This window comes from Pongo pygmaeus, chromosome 11 (genome assembly GCF_028885625.2).
Source record: "Pongo pygmaeus isolate AG05252 chromosome 11, NHGRI_mPonPyg2-v2.0_pri, whole genome shotgun sequence".
NCBI lineage: Eukaryota > Metazoa > Chordata > Mammalia > Primates > Hominidae > Pongo > Pongo pygmaeus.
The window spans coordinates 136963616-136985308 of NC_072384.2; the positions used below are offsets into that span (position 1 = coordinate 136963616).

General features: G+C 43.3%; 1 protein-coding gene across 4 annotated transcripts in view; it reads right to left on the reverse strand.

Moving 5' to 3' along the window:
• The window catches only part of IQCA1 (IQ motif containing with AAA domain 1), a 170169-nt gene that overhangs the window by 31662 nt on the left and 116814 nt on the right, over positions 1-21693 (reverse strand). For 3 of the 4 annotated variants that reach the window (XM_054478407.2, XM_054478406.2, XM_054478408.2), the window contains exons 13-15: positions 18670-18752; positions 10033-10140; positions 5623-5822 (exon numbers count right to left, since the gene is read on the reverse strand). In XM_054478407.2, coding sequence (XP_054334382.1) covers positions 5623-5822; positions 10033-10140; positions 18670-18752 — 391 coding nt within the window. The remainder of the gene's footprint in view (positions 1-5622; positions 5823-10032; positions 10141-18669; positions 18753-21693) is intronic. The other variant, XM_054478409.2, reaches the window with a different exon arrangement.

The window sequence follows — 21693 nt, forward strand, 5'->3', positions numbered from 1 at the left end:
GAAGAGAAAGTATGTGTAAAACGCCTTAGCACGTGCCTGGCTCCAGGGCAGAGGTCATAAAAAGCCCTTCCCGCTCCACTGTCCCCTGATTTACTATTATACAGACTCAAGGAGGCTGGTACCTGGGGTGGGTGGTAGGCAACAGCCCTGCCTTATAACTTCTTTCACCTGTGAAATGTTTATTGCATGTTCATCATTTGTCAAATATTTCTTAATTGGTTAGACAAATATGATATTCCTTATATTTCCAAGATATGCATATTCTTTTCTATGTATAGCTTTAGTAGTATAGGGAATCTGAAATAATAGTCATTTACTTGTAGACACATTTCTTAAAAAGGAAACGCTTCCCCTCACCCCTCACTCATTACTCCATTAGTTACTGTGTGTAAAATAAAGAAATCCTCCAAACACAATGTTCACAAAATGGATTTGAATTTACGGTTGTGAAATAAATCAGAGACTCATTTTCCCTGCGCGCTTCCACGGTGCTGTGAGTTAGGCGAATGCCACCTGCCTGAAGTGAGAAATGACGAGCATTTCCCAGTAGCTGCATTATTTACCTTCTCGAGATTAACTCGGTAACAGGACTTCTCTATAGGAAGACTCCATGAGGAATCAGGCCCTTCCGTTATTTCACCTTCTCCTGCAAATGCCATGAACCATATTTTGCTGCCCTCGAGCCACGGCCCGTGTTCTGCAGCTCACACGGCACAGTCAGGCACTCCAGCTTCCTGCCATCAACTTACTAGCACAAGCATCCTGTCCCGCTTGCCTTTGGTTAATTAAAAGCAAATACCTCTTTGCAATGCAGATAGTTGCTCTGTCAATCACACTGGGACATGGCAGCCTCACCGCACACAATTTTTAATTGATTGACTCCCACTCCTGAGACCTCTGGGTCTTTCATTAATCAGTTATATACACAAGAAAGGTGAAGTTTAATGAGGTGTATGTCAGGCACTCTGACATGAAGTGGCCCAGGTGGGTGAATGTGGTGCTCCACATTTTAATAATTTGACACCCAGCATTTTGCAGTCCACACAATGCCAGTTTGTGATAATTCTAATAAGCGCAAAGATCGCTTATCTGGTATCAAGACAAAATCTCTCAGCAGCAGGAACAAAGACTTTCCTAGAGTGAGAACAGAAAGATCACATCCTTGCTCTGTCCTAGATTCACACCAGGAGCTACTAAACTGTTTGGTGAGTCAGAAAACGGATACTTAATTCAGCCCTATTTCAGTGAGTGGCCATATAATGCAGTTTTGAAACTTGGAGGCTCTGGAGCCAGACTGTGTGAGAGCCTATCATTGCACTGCAACCGGGAAAATTACTAAAATGATTTGTGCCTCAGTTTTCTTATCAGTAAAATGGGTATAATGATAGTAGTGCCTACCTCATAGAGTTGTTGTAAGGACTGAGTGAGTTAATACATAGTGATGTATGCAACAGTCTGGGATATATAGATGCTTACAAAACACTAATATTTTTATATTTATGTGCTTCTGTCTGTTACTTGACAAATGTCAACAAAATTTGATGTTTAGAATGAACAAATTGAGGTGTTCTTTTGGGCAAGAGGATGGGTTCATTTTACCTTTCCTCTGAAGAACTTAGTGCTTACAGCTTGATAGTTAAGCACATGGAGGCCACAAGTCAGGCTGCCTGTCTTCAAATTCCAGCTCACCTTCAAATCACTGGCTAACTTTAGATGTGTGCTTGCGTGGGGGAAGATTCCAAGAAGCTCAGTGAAAAGCAATAGATGAAAAACAAAGAGAACAGGGCACATTCCTCAGCTACTGCCAAGTCAGAGGAGCTTGGTAAACAGGCTTTCCACTGAAACCCTGGAGTAAAGACCATATTCCAGGACTAAGAGATTTGCTTTGGACCACAGACAAAGTCAAAATAGACCCATATTAACAAAATGGAAAACGAAGTCTCTGCAAGTTCAAGCTGATCAGCCAGTAATATAACTGCCTGCTAGAACAAAGCCCCTCTTGCTTCAGAGGCTCCACAATGTACCATCCACAATGTCTAATATACAATAAGAATTATCAATCAGATGAAAAAACAGAGAAATGTGACACATGGTCAAGGGAAAAGCAGTCAAATAGAAATAGGCCCCATGATGACCCCGTTTTGAAATGAGCACATAAGGACTCTAAGGCAATTAAGTTCAAAGACTTGAAGGAAAAAAGATGGTCATATGAAATGGGTGGATAGAGAACTACAGCAGAGAAATGAAAACGAGTAATAAGCAAATGTAAGTGCTAGAACTGAAAAGCAAAAGAAGATCAGAAATAAAAAATAAGAAGATCAGAAAAAAGAAAATTTGTTGCCAGCAGATCTACACTAAAATAAATGCTAAAGGAAGTTCTTCAGCTGAAAGGGAAATGATACCAGGTGAAAACCTAACTTGACAAAGGGAAATGATACCAGGTAAAACTTAACTTGACAGAAACAAAGAGAGTACTAAAAAATGGCAAATCTAATCTGCTTAAGAGCAGATTAGAGATGGTAGAAGAAAGGATAGGTAAATTTGAATACAGATTAATATCCAATGTGGGAACTAGAAAGAACAGAGAACCTCAGTGACTTGTGGAGCAATATCAAGCAGTCAAATGTGTATATAATTAGAGCCTCAGAAGGAGAGGAGACAGAGAATGAAGTAAATACAAATTGGAGAAAATAATGGCCCAAAGTTTCTAAATTTGATTTAAAACATATGTTTACAGATTCAATGAACACAGTGAGCTACAAGCAGTATAAATACAACAACAACAACAAAAACCAAACAAGAATGCTTAGACACATCATAGTCAAACTGATGAAAATCAAAACAAAGAGAAAATCTTATAACCATTCAGAGAATAATGACACAGGAGATTACACAGGAGATAGAATTATTTATCTACACATTACACACAGGAGGTAAATAATTAAAAAATTTGCTAACTTTTCATAAGAAACAATGAAGGCCAGAAGACAATGGAATAATGTCTTAAAAGTGCTGAAAAAAAGGTCAACCCAGAATTCTATATCCAGCAAAAATATCCTGCAAAAATGGAGGCAATGTAAAAATATTTTAAGATAAATAAAATAAAGGCCAAGAAAACTTGTTGCCAGCAGATCTACACTAAAATAAATGCTAAAGGAAGTTCTTTAGCTGAAAGGGAAATGATACCAGCTGAAAACTTAACTTGACAGAAACAAAGAGAGTACTAAAAATGGCAAATATATGGAGATGTATAAAAGACTATATTCCTTCTCTCAATTTTTTAAAAAGACAAATGACTGTGAAATGCAAAAATAACATTCTATTGTGGCATATATAACATTTATAGATGTAAAATGTATAATATGAAAATGAAGGACAGAGATAATAAATGGATTATGTTGTCACAAGATTCTCATATTTTATGTAAAATACCATATTAATTCTACATAGCCTGTGATAAGTTAAGAATGACTACAGTAATCCGTAGGCCACCACTAAAAAGGAAAATAAAAAGAGACCAAAAAGAAGGCGGGAAAAGAGAAGTTGAATGAAAGAGGAATGGAACAAATGGAGAACAAATGGCAAAATGGTAGACGGAACTCAGTCATCTAAATAATTGCATATAAAAATAAACGGAGCAAATGTTCCAGTTAAATGACATATGTTGTCAGATTGAATAAGAAAGCAAAACCCAACTATGTGCTATCCATAAGAAATGCACTTTAACTATAAAGACACAGACATATTGGAAATAAAACAGCATAAAAATATACCGTATACACTCAGCATAAGAAAGCTGATGTGGCTCCATTAGTATCAGACCAGGTAGATTTCAAGACATGGAGTATTTCCAGGACAAAAAGGGTCATTTCATAATGATAAAATAATCAGCCAGGAAGGAAGACATAACAATCCTAAACGTGGATGTATCTCATAACAGTGCTTCAACATATATGAAGCAACTGACAGTACTACAGGGAGAAATACAGAAATGCATATAGTTGGAGAGCTCCTCAAAATTCTCAGAAATTTTGAAATACTAAAAAATATGAAATTAACCTAAACAATGAAATGAACCAATGAAAACAATAACCCAATGAAAGGTACAGTTGACACTTAAACAACACTCATTTGAACTGTGTGGGTGCATGTATACATAGATTTTCTTCCATCTCTGCCACCCTTAAGACAGCAAGGCTAACTCCTCCTCTTCTTCCTCCTTCTCCTCAGCCTCCTCAATGTAAAGAAGACAAAGATGAAGACCTCTATGATGACCCACTTCCACTTAATGAATAGTAAATAGATTTTTTCTTCTTTATGGTTTTCTTAATATTTTCTTTGCTCCAGCTGATTATAAGAATACAGTGTATAATACATACACCATACAAAATATGTGTTATTCAACTGTTTCTGTTATCAGGAAGGCTTCCAGTCAACAGTAGGCTATTGGTAATTAGACTTTTAGGGAATCAAAAGCTATATGTGGATTTTCAACTGCACAGGGGATTAGCCCCCCAACCCCTGTGTTGTTCAAGCATCAACTGTAGGTAAATGACTTGAATATAAATTTCAAAAAAAAGTTGTACAATGACCATAAAGTGCACGACAATGGTGGTTACACATTGTATACTCCACAAATTCCTCTCTGAACTCCTTCCTTACAAGCACGAGAGAAAAGGAGAGTGGGATGTCCTAAGTCGCTGCAGTGGGAGGGATCACGTGGCTAAGGGAAGAAATCCTACTGCTGTCGCTCCCTTGTTTTTCAGTGTATTAGCATGACACTAAGGAGACATTCCTGTCCGTTTATCATTCCTGTAAACTGCCTCTTGATGAGCATCTCTCATGCTTTAGAGCCCCTTAGAAAGCAGATACAGAGCCAACACCTAGCCTCCAATATGGGACAGTGTTTGCCACCATGTAGGTTTTGATACAGTAAAAGCTGGCACGGCAGTAACTGAAATGAATAGCATAAGGCTAACCTGGAGGTTCTCAACCAAGTAGAAATTAAATTTTGTAAAGCCTTGATACTAAATATAAAATATTCTGTATCAAAGTTCTTTCAAACGCATTCATTTTGTGATGATAAAATGGAGACCCAGGGAAGCTAGGAGCTTAGCTAAGATCACAGAGCTGCTCGGATCCTGTGATATCACCACGTCTTTACATTACTCTGGTCGGCTTAGGTGCCTGCAGGCTTTTCCATCACACCTGCGTGAGGAGTGCATAGAAGCACAGAAGGTGCCATACCTTGGCAACTCATGTCATGTGAGGAAGAATCCAAATAATGCAAATATCTCTACCTGATGCCAATTATTACAGTGAGGTGGGCCGAACAAAGAAATTGTGGGTTTAATTTTCAATGAGACATGAAAGCATTTCCAGAAGGGTTCCTGTGGCAGAGGGAGGGTGATTGGAATGGCACAGTAGGGTGCTTATGGAAAGAAAAAGTTGTTTCTAATTGTGTGTGTTTGGCCATACGCAATAATGAAGTAATTTGCAGGAGTAGACAATGAGGAAATTTAAGAGAGTCATGCTTGTCTGCCAATGGAAATTATCTGCAGGGTTTGAAAATGTAATTTTAAAGAGGGAGGAGAGTTGGAAACCAAGAAATGTAATCAATACCTTGAAGACTGCATGCAGCATCATTTGGAGGCCACTTTTGCCAGGGTATTTCCCAGCAATGTTAGAGGAGGACAAGTTGAAGAGGTTGGCTCCCGTTTCGGTGCAGATGGCATGGACCAGCATTTTCTTCCCTACCCCGGACGGCCCGGCTAACAGTAGCGATTTCACCAAAGGAGCTTTCTCATGCACTGCTGCAGAACCTAAAAAAGGCAGAGGCAAAGTTGCTAATGTTCTGCCAAGAAAATCAGTGGTTCTTCAACTAGGATAACTCAAGGTCAAAACTGCATCGTGTGACCCCACTTTCTGCAACAGTGATAAAGGCGTCGAAAGCATTTCAAATCAGAGACACGCCTCCATCCCAGCCGGCTCTGTGGCACCTTTAATTTGTATGTCAGGGCTCGTGGTAGAGCCATAGGGTCTCTGCGGGTCCTTAATACCCTTCTTCTCCCCCTCTCCACATCAGTATTTCCCCTAAAATCATAATTTTAAAGAGCATTCCTGCAATAGCCTACCTCTGGCTGGTTTTTTTTTTTTTGAATGCTTTCTCTGCTTGTCGGCAGCAGCATTAAATTCTTTGAAAGCTTGGGAAGAGGAATGTGGAGACATAGACAATAAGGTTGACTAAGTGTTTATTTCCCTGCAACCCTCTTGCCTACCATTTAGTGATTGTTGTGAGATAAAGGGAAGATGGAGATCCAGGCAGCAGTAGCCTGAACTTCTTTCTCCTGCCCTGGTTTCTAGCTGTCAGTAGCGGCAGAGTTAACCTGACACTTGATAATGAAGTGACTTGAATTATTGGAGTCATTCAGAGGTTCATGCCCTGTGTTCTCCACCACACTATCAATTTCCTTAGTGCCCAGAAGGGGCCTCAGGTGTGGGTATTCTCCATTGCAGAGAACACAAGCAGAGCAGGTATTGGGCACAAAGCAACTAAAAAGTGAATGGGATTAAATTCTGGAAAGTGCTGTGATCAAATCATTTACTATCATGTTAGTTTGCGTTCTGTCACTTAATGGGCTCTTTTTGATAATCTGTAAATGTCAATATAATGATTATGCTTTTCTTTTTTCTTGTATAATTGAAAAGATACAGAAAATTTAAGTGATGATTAGACACGTAATTTTTATGGTTACCTACCATTCTCCACATAAACTTGGAAAATAGTTTTGAGCAAATTCTCTTTACCATGTAACTCAATGAGCATGCTTTTTTATGTGGTTAGTAGGCGCTGCAGCAATCTAATGGGATAAAGGAGAGACTGTTTTCCACAACAGGAGAGAGATGACATTCATTTGCCCTGCGTTGGACACCTGGTATGGAAGGCTGCTCTGTGCTATCCCTGGCTGGGAGCTAGTGTGGGGGTCTGTGGGAGTGGGGACTGTGGCGGGGAGTGACACAAATGTGGAAAAGACTCAGGATTTGCTGTGGAGAGTTCAGGCCAGGGGCGGAGCTTAACCTGAGTTGCCATAACGAGAACGGGAGGCAAGCGGTGCGAAGGTCCAGGAGAGCTACAGGGAGTTCAGAGGAAACTGCTCCCTGTGGGGGACTCAGGCTGGACTTCCAGGAGGAGGTGGCACCTGGGCCGGCCTCCGAGGAATGGGCAGAACGGTAGCGTGCGGTGAGGGGGTGTGTGGGCAGGCTTCATGTGGGGCCGGGAAGCCAGGCTGGCACAGGGAGGGGTGAGGAGCCAGCGGTCAGGGGCCCTGAAAGGTGGTCGGGGACTGCAGGTGCCAGGGGTGCTGGCTGAAGCCAGGGGGCCGGGAGAGGTTTCTGGGAGCGGTGGAGCGAGGAGAGAACAGTGCTGAGGACAGAGCCTTGGGTTGGCAGGGGGCAGCAGGAGGCAGAGGAGCAAGGGTGGGTGGGTGGACCCGGGAGAGTGTATGGCAGTGACACAGGCAGTGGCCTTCCAGAGAAAGGGGGTGGTCACCAAGGTCACCCAGAGAGGTGAAAAGGGTGGTCCCAGGGAGGCCTCTTCAACTGGGGCCTGGCTGACCTCAGGGAGGGCAAAGGTGGGCAGGGGGCCCAGGAGCTGGCAGGACACACATGTGCCAGTGTCCACAGCTCTTCCTGCCCCTCTTGTAGAGCTACCAAGAGACACAGTATGGTTCCAGTTTTCGCACCTGAGCCCTGTTCAACTTTCCGAGGATTAAGAGATAACAAGGAGGCCAGTGTTCTGTGTCCTCAACCCAGTTTAGCCCCTTCCTAGCCCTGTGACTCCAAGGAAGTGCCTCTGCGTCTTGGAACTGCTTATGAATCAGTAAAAGCTGGACCACGTCCACCTGGAGGGGTTTGGTGGGAGATGAAACAGTGGACGCGGTTTCTGCTCTGTGAACATGCCCCCACCCTTCACTTCTCCCTTATCTCTACGTGGCAGTAATACCTCCAGGAGGGTGGGTGGATGCTGACCAGATACTTCCTGGGCTTCGTCTTCTCTACCAAGGTGGTTTCGGAGTCTAAGCCCTAGCCCCAGGCTGCAGCCGGTGTCTCCTGGACAAGTATGTAAGCGGCCAGGAGATGTTCTCAAGGTCCTCTGCTGAGTGGCTGGGTTTTTAGTCTGGGCAGCGGCCACCATCAAGGTGATCGAAACAACTGGAGCCCCCAAACATTCCCTTTTATAACAGGATGTTATTTTAATGTATGAAATGTAAATCAGCCTCCCAAAAGCTTAACTGTGCACACAATTCATCTGCCTAATGTTTCTATGCATTCCAAACACCTGGCACACATGCCCTGCCATGAGAACAAATGCCCCAGCCAGCTCTGCTCTCCGGAGGACTCTGCAGCCCTTTCTGACAGTAGGTTCCTCAGTGAGAAAGGGAGGGTGCAGGTGGGGTGCTTCCTGAGGGCCCTTCTGTGGTGTGTTCAAAGCCAGCTTGGAAACCACAGATACCACCTTGTATCCTTTGCAGCTGTGAAATACACCAACCTCATTAGGGAGGCGTTCCCTTCCAAACTTGTTGGCTCTTGGTTCTTTCTATTTCCTGCTTCCCTCCCTGTCCCTCTCCCTCCCTCCCCCCCTCCTCCTCCTCTCTCTCTGTCTCTCTCTCTCTTTCTCTCTCTCTCTCTCTTTCTCTCTTTCTTTCGATGGAGTTTCACTCTTGTCACCCAGGCCGGAGTGCAATGGCATGATCCCGGGTTCCAGCAATTTTCTAGCCTCAGCCTCCTGAGTAGCTGGGATTACAGGCACCTGCCACCACACCCGGCTATTTTTTTTTTTTTTTTTGTATTTTTAGCAGAGACGGGGTTTCACCATGTTGGCCAGGCTGCTCTCGAACACGACCTCAGGTGATCCGCCCACACTGGCTTCCCAAAGTGCTGGGATTACATGCATGAGCCACCGCGCCTGGCCTCTTGGTGCTTTCTGTCTTACTGCCTTCCACGATGCTTCAAGGAAGTGTGAGGTCTCCTCTATTTTATTTCCATTGACATCTATACATTTATTCTGTTGACCACAAATTATGTTGCCCCTCAAATATGATATATTTGTTATATATAATATAAATTATATGCTATTATATATTATTATATAAAACATATGTATTATATATATATAAATGCATATTAACCCCAAATTCCATTTACTACTTCTGACATTAATTTAGAAGAGGAATTAACTATTTCTTGCCAGTAGGCTTAAGTTCTGAAGTCAAAGTGGAACAATGAGGGTTTGAACTACTCCCATCTCATTTTAAAGCAAATTAAACACCCAGAAGGTGATTTCTATTTGAGAATTGTTGTCAGAACTGAAACTCCTGGCTGGAGTTGCCATCCCTGCCCCTGGTGATTCAGGTCATACACATATCAAAGCCATAAAAAAAAAAAAGAAAAAAGCGAACGTGAGCCGCAGATATCTGTGTTACGGAGAGCCCATCTTTCCTGCACCACCTGCACACCACAGAGCTCTAGTGTGTCTGTCTGAAAAAAGTCACAATTGAACCTCATTTAGCAGTGAGAGTAGACTTCGGTGAAAACTGGCAGGGCCTTAAAGGTGATCCTTTAGATCCATGAAACACACTTGCACTGACTCCTGAAAGGCTGCCTCTGTTTAGGACCTAGTAATAGGAGCCTGTGGGTAAAAGGCAAGTGGTAGCCCTAGCTCATTCTCTAATTTGATTAATCGTAATTGCAGGTACTTGCTTTGCCTATTATCTCCCCAGCTCATTGCCCGTATGTCCTTCAGCCCAGCACTGCTAAGCAGGCACACAAAGAGGGTGCAGAAGTGCTCTCCCTGGTAGTAGTTTCTGTGCTCATGGGTGCACTATCAAAATGAAACTGTGCCCACTCAGAATTCTCAGTAGGAAAAGTTAAGCAGCAGTGTACTTTTGATGACAAACAGGAACACACTGTCCAAACCAGCAAGCAGTGCAAGCTGCTTTGGAAAAGGCACATCCACGCACGCCGAGTCTTTACCTAACGGCCAGATTCCGTACAATGTGATGAGCTGTCTGACATCTAGGAGGGAGGGCATGGGTTCTATGGATACCTGGCGAAGAGTAGTCCCCAGGTAGCTGTACTCACCTGGAGAGAAAAGAAACAGAGGAACAATAAATGGAAAACAGCGCTGGTCTGAGCTGCATAATTTTGGCATCTGCAAAATGATCGGAGAATACAAATTGAACATTTCAGAGCAAAGAGAATCCTATCAGGAGAGTCATTATGAAGAACACACCTTTTCTCAGATAGAGGTTTGAAGAAAAACTATCCAGGTAAGAAAGCCCTGCTCTACTAGCTAGAGTAAACTGGGAATTATGTTGACTATTATATTAACCTCCTAATACTTTCTAAAACAACATTTGAATATTGAGTTATGTGAAATGGGACAAAGTGCTAAAAAGAAGGACACACAAAAAAGGCTGAAATATAGGGGGCTCTGCTTTATTTATATTCCAATAGATTATGTATAACATTTGTGCAAACTTTAAAAATAAGTTATTTAAGATCGATGTAGAATTTGTATTGGAGCAGTATAAATCTGAGTGTAAAATGCAGTCATTTGAAAGGAAAGGTATGAGTCTAATTTAGGATAAATAGAAACATCTCCTTTTGAGGGTAATATTCATTTACATTTTTATCATTTTTAAGATTACCAAAGGAATAATGCAGAAATAAATCTTTACAGGTTTAATTAGAAGATATCAAAGGGCTTAATTGTAACTAGTCATAAATCTGAAGTGTTATTTTCTAACTAATTTAGATAAGGTCACCAAGAAAATTAGTTTGGCTGTCTCCATTTGTCATGAGGATGGACCTTTATAGGTTCATATGATTCTCTCTTGATTTGTATCTGAATCTGGAATAAAAATATTCAATGAATGAATCACCGTGTCTGGATTTTTTTCCCTGATGCTTTCTTCCTATAGCGAGTCCTGGTCCTGCAGAGCTTCGGATGCTACACGTGTACGGCAAGTACAATATGCACATTTACGTGCGTAGGAAACACTGAAAATATCCCAAGCTTTTAAGCATTTTCAAATGCTAAGAAAATCAGAGTTAAAATTCGGACAGTGACCGCTGTTTTGTTGTGGGGCGGGGGGCAGCCTTTCAGAGCCTCCACATGAACAAAACGTCCTTGGCAAGGACAATGGGTACTGGTTGGGAGAATGAGTGATAATGAAAGCATCTATTATGGTTTCAGATACCACACTTTTTAATGAGCAGGTAATAAATAGAAGAGTGGTTAATTTAGCCTCCACTAGAATAGAAAGAGATCCTGTAACAACCATTAAATCCAGTGCTCATTGCCAGCAAACATGACATTCAAGGTGACATCTAAACCCGTATTCATCTCCAGACGCACCATATTTTCTAGAACCTAACAGATTTTGTTTAAACAAATTATATTCAGTTGAATTAGTGGGTGTTGGTTCTAACAGAGGCAAGGACACAAGCAGCCCGGGCTGCCTGCCAAGTTCTGAGACTCGCACTGAAAGCACATTCCCGTGTTTGCAGTGGCCCCGCGCAGACCATGCCCCTTCCCATCCGTGCATTCGCAACTTGGAAAGTTCAGGATTCCCGGCACAGACATCAGATCTTCCACAGGGGAGGGAAGAAGAAAGTGGCAGACGAAAAGGCATTTGGGATAGAGGGTGTGAAAATGCCAGGAAACCCAGATCAAGGGGGCAGAAAACCAAACAGGGGCTGCATGACAGGTGGAATCGAATCCCCTTGCAATTCTAAGTGGAAGTCTTAATCCCCAGCGTCTCAGAACGCGACCTTATTTGGAAATAGGGTTGTTGCAGATAAATTTCATTAAGATGAGGTCATTAGAGTGGACCCTAAATCCAACAGGACTGGTGTCCTTGTAAAAAAGGAGAAATTTGGACACAGAGACAGACATGCATAGAGGCAGAGCACCACGTGAAGACAAAAGCAGAGAGGGAGGTGATGGTTTTACACCAAGCATCACCAAAGATCGCCAGCCACACGCCAGGGGCAGCTGAATGCCGTGCAGGGTGCAGCCTGGGGTGCTCCATCCAGCCACTTGCTTAATGTTTACAGCGATTTAGTGAGGCATTCACTGTAATTACCTCATCCCATAGTAGTGGAAACTGAGGCACAGAAAGAGTAAGTAAAGGCCTGGCATCCTGGAGGGAGGCAGCCTCAGAAGGACGAGAGGAAGGAGAGATTCCTTGAGCTTGGGAGGAGAGACTGGTCAGTGGTCCCTGACCAGCGGGCATCCAGCCCCAGGCCCTGGAGGTCTGGGGGGCCTTCATGGGCACTGGCCCCTAGAATATCTCTGCAGCACCCTGGTGCTACCTGGGAACTGGGGGCCTTGAGGATACCTAGGGCAGGAGTGGGGACTGGCAAGAAGGACTGAGTTTAAATCACCTTGATAGTATGGGGGTTGTGAAGCCAAATTAAGGTGATATAAAGAAAATAAGGAACTTGCTATTTCTTGCACACCTGAGATTGTGGCAGGTGCTTGCTGCTGGGCACAGGGCCAGTTCTGGAGCAGGGTGGCCATGCAGGGGTGCAGCAAGCAGTGGGGTGGGTGGTGGGGGTGGGCTGGTGGGAGCCGAGGGCTGGGCCTGGAGGAAGGGGTCGTCCCCAGCTCTGCAGTGCAGGCTTTGCATCCTCTGGCTCTGTTCCTCCCCTTGTCTCCTGTGGCTCTTACCTGCTGTGATTCTAACGACTCGTGATTCCAATGACTGTTGGGAGTTCAATGGTGTTGAGGACAGAGTGGGATTACAAATCTGAAGACTAAAAAAAAGCAACTTCGTGTCCAGCGGCTGAGCACGCTGGATCTGTGCAGAGCATTCCTGGCCTGGTGGAGACATCCATCCGGGCAACCATGTTCTGTGTCCGGGGATCCCTGCTCCTGCCCTGCCTGGATGAAGGGCTGGGGAGGAACAGCCCACATCCATCCTCTCTCATCTTCTAGAAGCAGGAGAAATAAACGGCTCTGGGCACTCAGGCTTTGCAGTGCTGGCCTCTGGAGCAACGGAATAGGCAACAGAGGAACCCTCTGGGCCATGCCTCTGTTGTCAAGGTGTTAAAAAGGAACCAAGATAATACATTCAAAACCAGGGAACCCAAGGGTGAGTGAGGGTGCCTGGGTCCTCATCTCATTAATGCTCTTCTTAGACAAGATGACAAGGCATGACTTAGCTGGGTGCTGAGAGCAGTGTGCTTTCCAGAGGCAGGGGGGCATTCCCAAGCCCCCTGAGTTTATGTGATCAGGAAGAAGCTCCCAGCTGTGCAAGAGCCCAGTCCCCTAAGGTAGGAAGTCTGCAATGCCATGTTGTCAGTGCACACAGCTCTTATGCATTGCACTCTCTCTCCTGAAGCCCTCACCTTGTCTTGGTTTTATGGGTATACAGAGAATGCTCACTATCAATCATCGTGCCAAGGTGTCTCGCGTCATTTTTGACTGTCAGTAGGTCATTCTTAGCAGATTCTTCAGGAAGGGCTCAGGGTGATAATTGCTGAGTTCTTGCATGTTTATCAGTTTGTGTCCTATGTACTTGAAAATAAACTTGGCTGGGTACAAAATCCTAGGACCCTGCTTCCTTTCCTTGAGTATCTTATATATGTTACTCCATTTACTTCTGGTGTAACGCATTGCTGTGGAAAAGTCTGAGGGTAATCTAATTTTCTTTCCTTTCCAAGTCATATGATCTCTTTTACACAGATACCCAAAGGCACTTTTATTAGAATGTCTTCTTGATCAATCTGAGTCAATATTCTCAATAGACAGTATTGTCTTTCATTATGTGGTTATAATGTTTTTTAAACATTTAAACCCTTTTCCCGTTTGCCCCGAGAATACTTGCCAGAGGTGCTTTCAGCTGCAGCATTTACCCCAAGATAACTTTGCCACGAAATATCTCGTTTTTATTATTGTTTTTGCATAGCTCTAGTATACTGACTTCAGAAACAAAAGACATCATTCTATTTATAGCATTCTGTTTTCACTAGTGGTATTTCCATTTAGGAAATATAGTCATTCTTGATTGCCGAAAAATATCAAATCCTAGGAAACGTAGCATTCCTATGCATGAGCTTGACATCGTTTTCCAGTGGTTGTTGGCTGAAGATTTATTTGATGAATCTGATTTTTTCTGAAATAGACAATTCTGATGATTCAGAAGATTCTGATATTAGTTCTGTTTAGAAATAACTCCAAGAACAGTTTTTATATTTTATTTTCACATTGAAAATCAGTCAGATTTGCTTCAGCCTCAAAGAGCATGTTTACTTAAATGAGCATGAGCAGCAAGCTGCACTTTTTTTTTCTAAACAGGAAAAGGCCTAAAAGAAATTTTCATGAATTAAAATTATATATATTTATAAAATCAAAATTTGAGACAAGGTCCTGCTCTTTCACCCAGGCTGGAAGGCAGTGGTGTGATCTTGACTCACTGCAACCTTGAATTCCTAGGTTCAAGCGCTCCTCCTGCCTCAGCCTGCTAAGTAGCTGGGACTACAGGTGTGTGTCACCATGCCCAGCTACTTTTTATTTTTTATTTTGTAGAAAAAGGGTCTTGCTATGTTGCTAGGCTGATCTCAAATACCTGGTCTCAAGAGATCCTCCTGCCTCAGCCTCCCAGAGTGCTGAGATTACAGGTGTGAGCCACTGTGGCCAGCCAAAATTCTTTGCATTTTTTCTGTTCTTTTGCTTTGATTTTCTTCTTTAGGGTCTCGTATTATCTGTATGTTGGATTTTCTTTGTCTGTCATCAATATTTGATATGCTCTTTTGAATTCTTTTAATATCCTTCATTTCTAATTTTACTTTAAAAATTTGTCTTTTCGCCTTTTATTTCTAAAGCATTATTATCTTTATTTGCTCTTGTATTCATTATAATTTATTTTTTTCTAAAACATTTTCCCCTTTATTTATATTTATTGAGATTTGTCACCTCATTTCTGGGTTTTACTCATTCTATTTTATGCTGTTCTCACATGTCTTCTATAATTTTTTAATGTATATTAACTTTTTTTTTTTTGCGATGGAGTCCCGCTCTGACCCCCAGGCTGGAGTGCATTGGCACAATCTTGGCTCATGCAACCTCCCTGGCTTCAAGCGATTCTCCTGCCTCAACCTCCTGAGTAGCTGGGATTACAGGTGTGTGCCATCACACCTGGCTAACTTTTGTAATTTTTGTAGAGATGGTGTTCCTCCATGTTGGCCAGGCTGGTCTGGAACTCCTGATCAAATGATCCGCCCACCTCAGTCTCCTGAAGTGCTGGGACTACAGGCATGAACCACCGCGCTCGACCTCTTACTGTATATTAACCTGTTTTGAAATAGGTTTCAGTATAGACCTGCTTTGTGGAGATGTCTTTTTGGGAAGTTAATGTTTTCTTATTCTTTTTTTCTTATGACAATTTTGCATGGGCGTTGACCTTGAACTTTTCCATTGATCAAATTTATATGAGTGAATAGTCCAATACTTTTAGAAGGAAGTGTGGCGCAGGATAGCTTTCCCAGTTTCACAGAGCTCCCTCCTGTGTTGTCTTTATAGATGTTAAAAATGCGGTGGCTTGCTTTCTGAGATGTTCTGGCTCTGGTCCCCTCCCCTAATTTCTTCTGGGCCTTCTCTATGTTCCATCTTTACCTTTCTCATCCTGTTCAATTTTGATTTAACTCCCAAGAGTTTCTTTGTAGTATGGGCCCTGTGGAGGAAGGCACTGGGGTGGGTCACCGCCCCAGCCCCTTCACACTTTCTTATTCGGGTCCTTTGCACTCATCTGCTATTGAGGTGGGCCAAACCCCTCCTAGTTTCAGCTTTGATTCTTACCTGGCCCACTGCACATTACCTGGCCCATTGCTCTCTGGTTATTTTGGGGTCTCCTGTTCTCAGGTCCTTTGGTGTCCCTAAAGCTTGTACTTTGGGGCTCAATGGGGAAAACTTGTCATTTAGTTTTGGTGCAAGTGTTGCCTGGGGGGTTTTGGTCTTGTTTTCTAGTTGCTCTATTTTACTATGTGGGGATTTGGGAAGATACACTGCCATCTTTCAAGCTAAGGACCTTAACTGGGAAAAAATGAAAATATGGACAAGTGAAAAAATGAAAATATGGACAAGGTCAAAGTGTGCCAGATTTTGGTGGATATTTGACTACTTTGGTTAGATTAAGTCATTTTCACTTAGAGTCTGTATGAATTTGTTCTTGAATTGCTATAAAGAAATACCCAAGACTGGGTAATTTATAAATAAAAGACGTTTAATTGGCTCACGGTTCTGCAGGTTATACAGGAAGCATGATGCTGGCATCTGCTCAGCTTCTGGGGAGGCCTCAGGAAACTTACAATCATGACACAAGGCAAAGGCGGAGCAAGACGTCTCACATTGTGAGAATGAAAGCAAGCGAGAGAAAAGGGGGAGGTGCTACACACTTTTATTTTTATATTTTTATTTTTATTATTATTATTTTTTGAGATGGTGTTTCGCTCTTGTTACCCAGGCTGGAGTGCAATGGCGCGATCTCGGCTCACCACAACCTCCACCTCCCGGGTTCAAGCGATTCTCCTGCCTCAGCCTCCTAAGTAGCTGGGATTACAGGCGTGTGCCATGACTTTTTTTTTTTTTTTTTTTTTTTTTTAGTAGAGATGGGGTTTCTCCATGTTGGTCAGGCTGGTCTCAAACTCCTGACCTCAGGTGATCCGTCCACCTTGGCCTCCCAAAGTGCTGGGATTACAGGTGTGAGCCACTGTGTCCAGCCTGCTACCGACCAGATCTCGTGAGAACTCACTACCATGAGGAAAGTCCCAAGGAGGATGGTACTGAACCGTTCATGAGAAACTGTCTCCATGATCCGTTCACCTCCCACAAGGCCCTGTCTCCAATACTGGGGATTGTAATTCTACAGGAGGTTTGGTGGGCACACAGATCTAAACCATATCAGGGTCACTCTTAAACGGCTGACTCCACTTTGATCTCAGGCATCTTAAAGATGCTTCCTGGAAATTGACAGATCATTGAAAAAGTTCAGAAGGGATGAGAAATTAATAATTAGTTGAGAAGTCAGTCTGCACATAGGTAATAAGAATCTACCACGTGCCAGGCACTGTACTCGGCACTAGGATCTTTTGTTCAGAAATACAAACCACAAATAAGAGACGGTTCTGTTAAAAATAGCCATTTTAAAATATTAACAGAATTAACAAAACAGAATCAAGGTACAGGAGAAAATTCTCCAGCAGTTGAAGAAGAAACACAGAAAGTAAAATAAATAGAAACCCAAAACATATCTTAATAAATATTCTGGCAAAATTCTTATGCTATTAGGAAACGTGAGGGCTCCTTTAAGCCCTCAAGAAAAAAACAAGGCTGTCTTGCAAAGAGATTAAAATAACCACCCTTTGATCAAAGGAGAATGCCAGCCTTCTTGCCCTCACAGAGCAAAATTGGGTCAATGTAAATATCAGGATGGATAATGATAGGGACAGATGATAATACAGTGAATAAAAAAAGAATCCATGTGTCTACACTGATAACACAACTTTAAAAGATTCCACACTTCCTTACAGAAGAATGATATCTATTCAATGTAGAAGGAATGATAGAAAGAGAAGAACTTAACCTCACCGCTGATGGGACAAAGTGGCATTAAGTGCCCCCAGTGGGAAACACTGACAGGGAGACACCATCGTTTTCCTGTCAAAATGTTTAACCTGAATCGAATAATGAGGACACCATGACACACATTCAATTGAGAGACAGTCTGTGAACAGCTCAGACTCTTCAAAAATGTCAGTGTTGTGAAAGATGGCGGAAGGCTGGGAAACTGTTCCTGATGGAAGGAATTACGGGAGACGGAAGAGACACAACAATCACTTGCACCATCCTTGGCTGGATTTTGGATGGAGAAGGACAAATATTTATACAGGACATTGTCAGGACAATTGGGAAAGCTGAAGGTTCACTGTACATTAGGTAACAGTATTGCATTTGATTTTCTGAGTGGTTTTCTTTCTGTGGTTATGTAGGAGAATGCTGTCATTCATTGGGGGTAATTTCTTCATAAAAGTAAAACTAATAACTGCATTAGGGTGGTACAGTTGTGAGGAATTTTAAGCTTTAAGTGTGTTTTCAGGTCATCATGGTGTTTTTAAAAAATTTAGAGAAAACCATCAGGTGAGGCTGTGATAACAAATGTCCCCACCTCATTCCTCCCCAATATTTGTGTCTCTATTGGAAGGTATCTTTTGGAAAGAATTCCTCCAGTAAGGATTCTGTTGTGGAAGCCTTAGGTGCTGCCCAGGCGCATTTTTTACAAGTGAAATCATAAACAATTCCCCATTTCCTTAAATCAGATTATGCCAGAAAGAATGCACCAAGGAACCTTGCTAGTAGGTTAAAAACCTGCTTCTATTACGTTAGGGGAGAGAGCTGCAACCATTTTATTAAGAGAATCTATTAGTTCACAGCATCCTCTTAGGTTATTTGAATCAATTCAATCCAACAAACATTTACCAGGAGCCACCATGGGCCAGGTTTTGGCTTGAACAAAAATGTAAATAAAACATATTTCTGGCTGCTGGGATTTCAAAACACAAGAGGTGACACGTGACACATACATGCATTATTCTCTGTGTACTCACCAATGTAATCAGAGAGGTTGACTTTCAGAGCCGGGATCAGTAATCCTTCTTCCACCAGTTCCTTATACAGAGACTCGATGGTCCTGGGGAGAAAGCAGAGCGTCTGTTCCAGAGGCACACACACAGAAATCAGCAGTATTTCTGTTAATGATAACATATGTGGAGAACTTAAACCAGATCTATTTCGAATTACATTTGTTCATATGCAAATAAAAGGATTTCTGAAGTGTTTCTACAATTTGGGGATAAATTAGGCTTTTTAAAAACAATGCTTTCACTCATCCATGTGTGTATCTGATGTTTCCCATTAATAAGAATGATATATTTGGGCGTCTGGGACCAGCTATAACTCCTGCAGTCTGCCCTTCCATCAGTCTTCATGATAGCACAAATATGAATTAGAAATTACCCAATAATAGTAAAGCAATGGACCTATAATTATATATTCGGCTAGCATCTGCAAGCTGTAGTACATCATTAATCCTTTGTGAAATTTACGTTTCCTTTTAACCCAATTGCACAATTGTTTGAAAGAAACATCTACAAAGAACAAAGGCTTATACTGAAGATAATTCTTACATGGAAGATAAAACGTCTAAAGCAATGAGGGTGATGATTTTTTAGGAGGGTGTTATACTTTACAGAGTGTTTACAGATGTCAAAACCACTTCTCTAAAAGGACCTTGGGCATATAGCCAGTACACTGGTAATTGATACTAATTGAGAAAAAAATGGACATAGTATCCCACATAACGGATGAAACTCCCAATGATACTTGCTGGGGTTTAGCTTGCAGAAATTAGATAGGTTAAACTCAAATATTATTCAGTATAATCATTCGAGATGTTTTGTCTTTTCCTCTTCTTTATTCTTCCATCCTACTCTGGTCTTTCTCTAAGTTCAGAATTGTAAATACAACTTTATTTAGACAGTTCTTCTGACTGTCCTGTGATCCAAGTTAGTGTGATTAAAAGATAACCAAGAATATCAGTTAGACCCAAGCCAAATACTATTCGGGGAAATGTTAATCCAATGACCCCAGTCTTTGGATGACTGGAGTTGTATTGCATCAAACATATTTAAAGTAGTATGCCCTCTGCTGAAAGTTAAGAAATATTTAATTTAGTGGAATTTGGGATAGCAATATTTGACCCATAAATATCAAGGAAGTATCAACTGTAGTGTTTTAACTTGAATACTTATTTAATATAAACACTTAATATACGCATAAAATATTAACATAAATTTGAAGAAGATTCTCTAACATAATCGAACAAATGATATTAAGAAGGTCTGAGGCTAGGCGTGATGGCTCACACCTGTAACGCTTGCACATTGGGAGGCTAGGGTGGGCAGATCATTTGAAGTTAGGAGTTCAAGCCAGGCTGGCCAACATGGTGAAACCCCATCTCTACTAAAAATACAAAAAAATTAGCTGGGCCTGGTGGTGGGCAACTGTAATCCCAGCTACTCAGGAGGCTGAGGCAGGAGAATCGCTTGAACGCCAGAGGCGCAGGTTGCAGTGAGCTGAGATGGCGCAAGTTCTCTCCAGCCTGGGCAATACAGCGAGACTCTGCCTCAAAAAAAAAAAAAAAAAAAAAAAAAAAAAGCTAGTAGAAGACACCGTGGCACTGTGTGTGAGCATGGGCTGCACCTTCCTCAAGGGATGGGACTCCGAGGCCCCTCTGCCCCCCAAATCTGCCCCAGGAGGTGCCGGTGTTTATGCATGGACAGATGTGTACCTCCCCACGAACTGGGGCACCTGAGACTCAAAACGCTGACCAGCTGCTTCTTAGGCAGCAGTCAGCCACAGCATCTCAACCTGGAACTGCTTCTCAACCAATGGAGCCTTGAGTGGAGAAACCTGCAGCCCCTCCCCCTATGGATGTCCCGTGACAGCCATTTCTCTAGAGAGCAGAAACCCACACTCCCTCCGACTGTGTTTCCAGGGGCTGCTTGCCAGGGCCGCGGCAGTGTTCTGGCCTCCCTGGAGGCCACAGATGTCTGGTGCCCCTCTGGGTGCTCTGGCCTCCTCTTCCCCCGCAGAGAGCTCTAGGCAGGGCTTTCTCCCTCACAGAGCTTCCCTCCAACAGAGTTTGGGGAGAGTAATGCTGGGACACAGGGAGAAGCAGGAACCCCCAAACAGGGTAGCGACAGCACTAAGGGAAGGGGAGGGAACCCCCAAACAGAAGAGTGACAGGACCAAGGGAAGGGGAGGGAACCCCCAAACAGAAGAGTGACAGGACCAAGGGAGAAGGGAGGGAACCCCCAAACAGAAGAGTGACAGGACCAAGGGAGGGAACCCCTAAACAAGAGCAATAGGACCAAGGGGGGAGGGAGCCCCCAAACAGAAGAGTGACAGGACAAAGGGAGAGGGGAGGGAACCCCCAAACAGGGCAGCAACAGGACCAAGGGAAAGGGGAGGGAACCCCCAAACAGGGGAGCAACAGGACCAAGGGAGAGGGGAGGGAACCCCCAAAGAGGGGAGCGATGAGACCAAGGGAGAAGGGAGGGAACCCCCAAATAGAAGAGTGACAGGACCAAGGGAGAGGGGAGGGAACCCTCAAACAGGGGAGCAACGAGACCAAGGGAGAGGGGAGGGAACCCCCAAACAGAAGAGTGACAGGACCAAGGGAGAGAGGAGGGACCCCCCAAACAGAAGAGTGACAGGACCAAGGGAGAGGGGAGGGAACCCCCAAACAGAAGAGTGACAGGACCAAGGGAGAGAGGAGGGACCCCCCAAACAGGGGAGCGACAGGACCAAGGGAGAGGGGAGGGAACCCCCAAACAGAAGAGTGACAGGACCAAGGGAGAGGGGAGGGAACCCCCAAACAGAAGAGTGACAGGACCAAGGGAGAGGGGAGGGACCCCCCAAACAGGGGAGCGACGAGACCAAGGGAGAAGGGAGGGAACCCCCAAACAGAAGAGTGACAGGACCAAGGGAGAGGGGAGGGACCCCCCAAACAGGGGAGCAACAGGACCAAGGGAGAGGGGAGGGAACCCCCAAACAGAAGAGTGACAGGA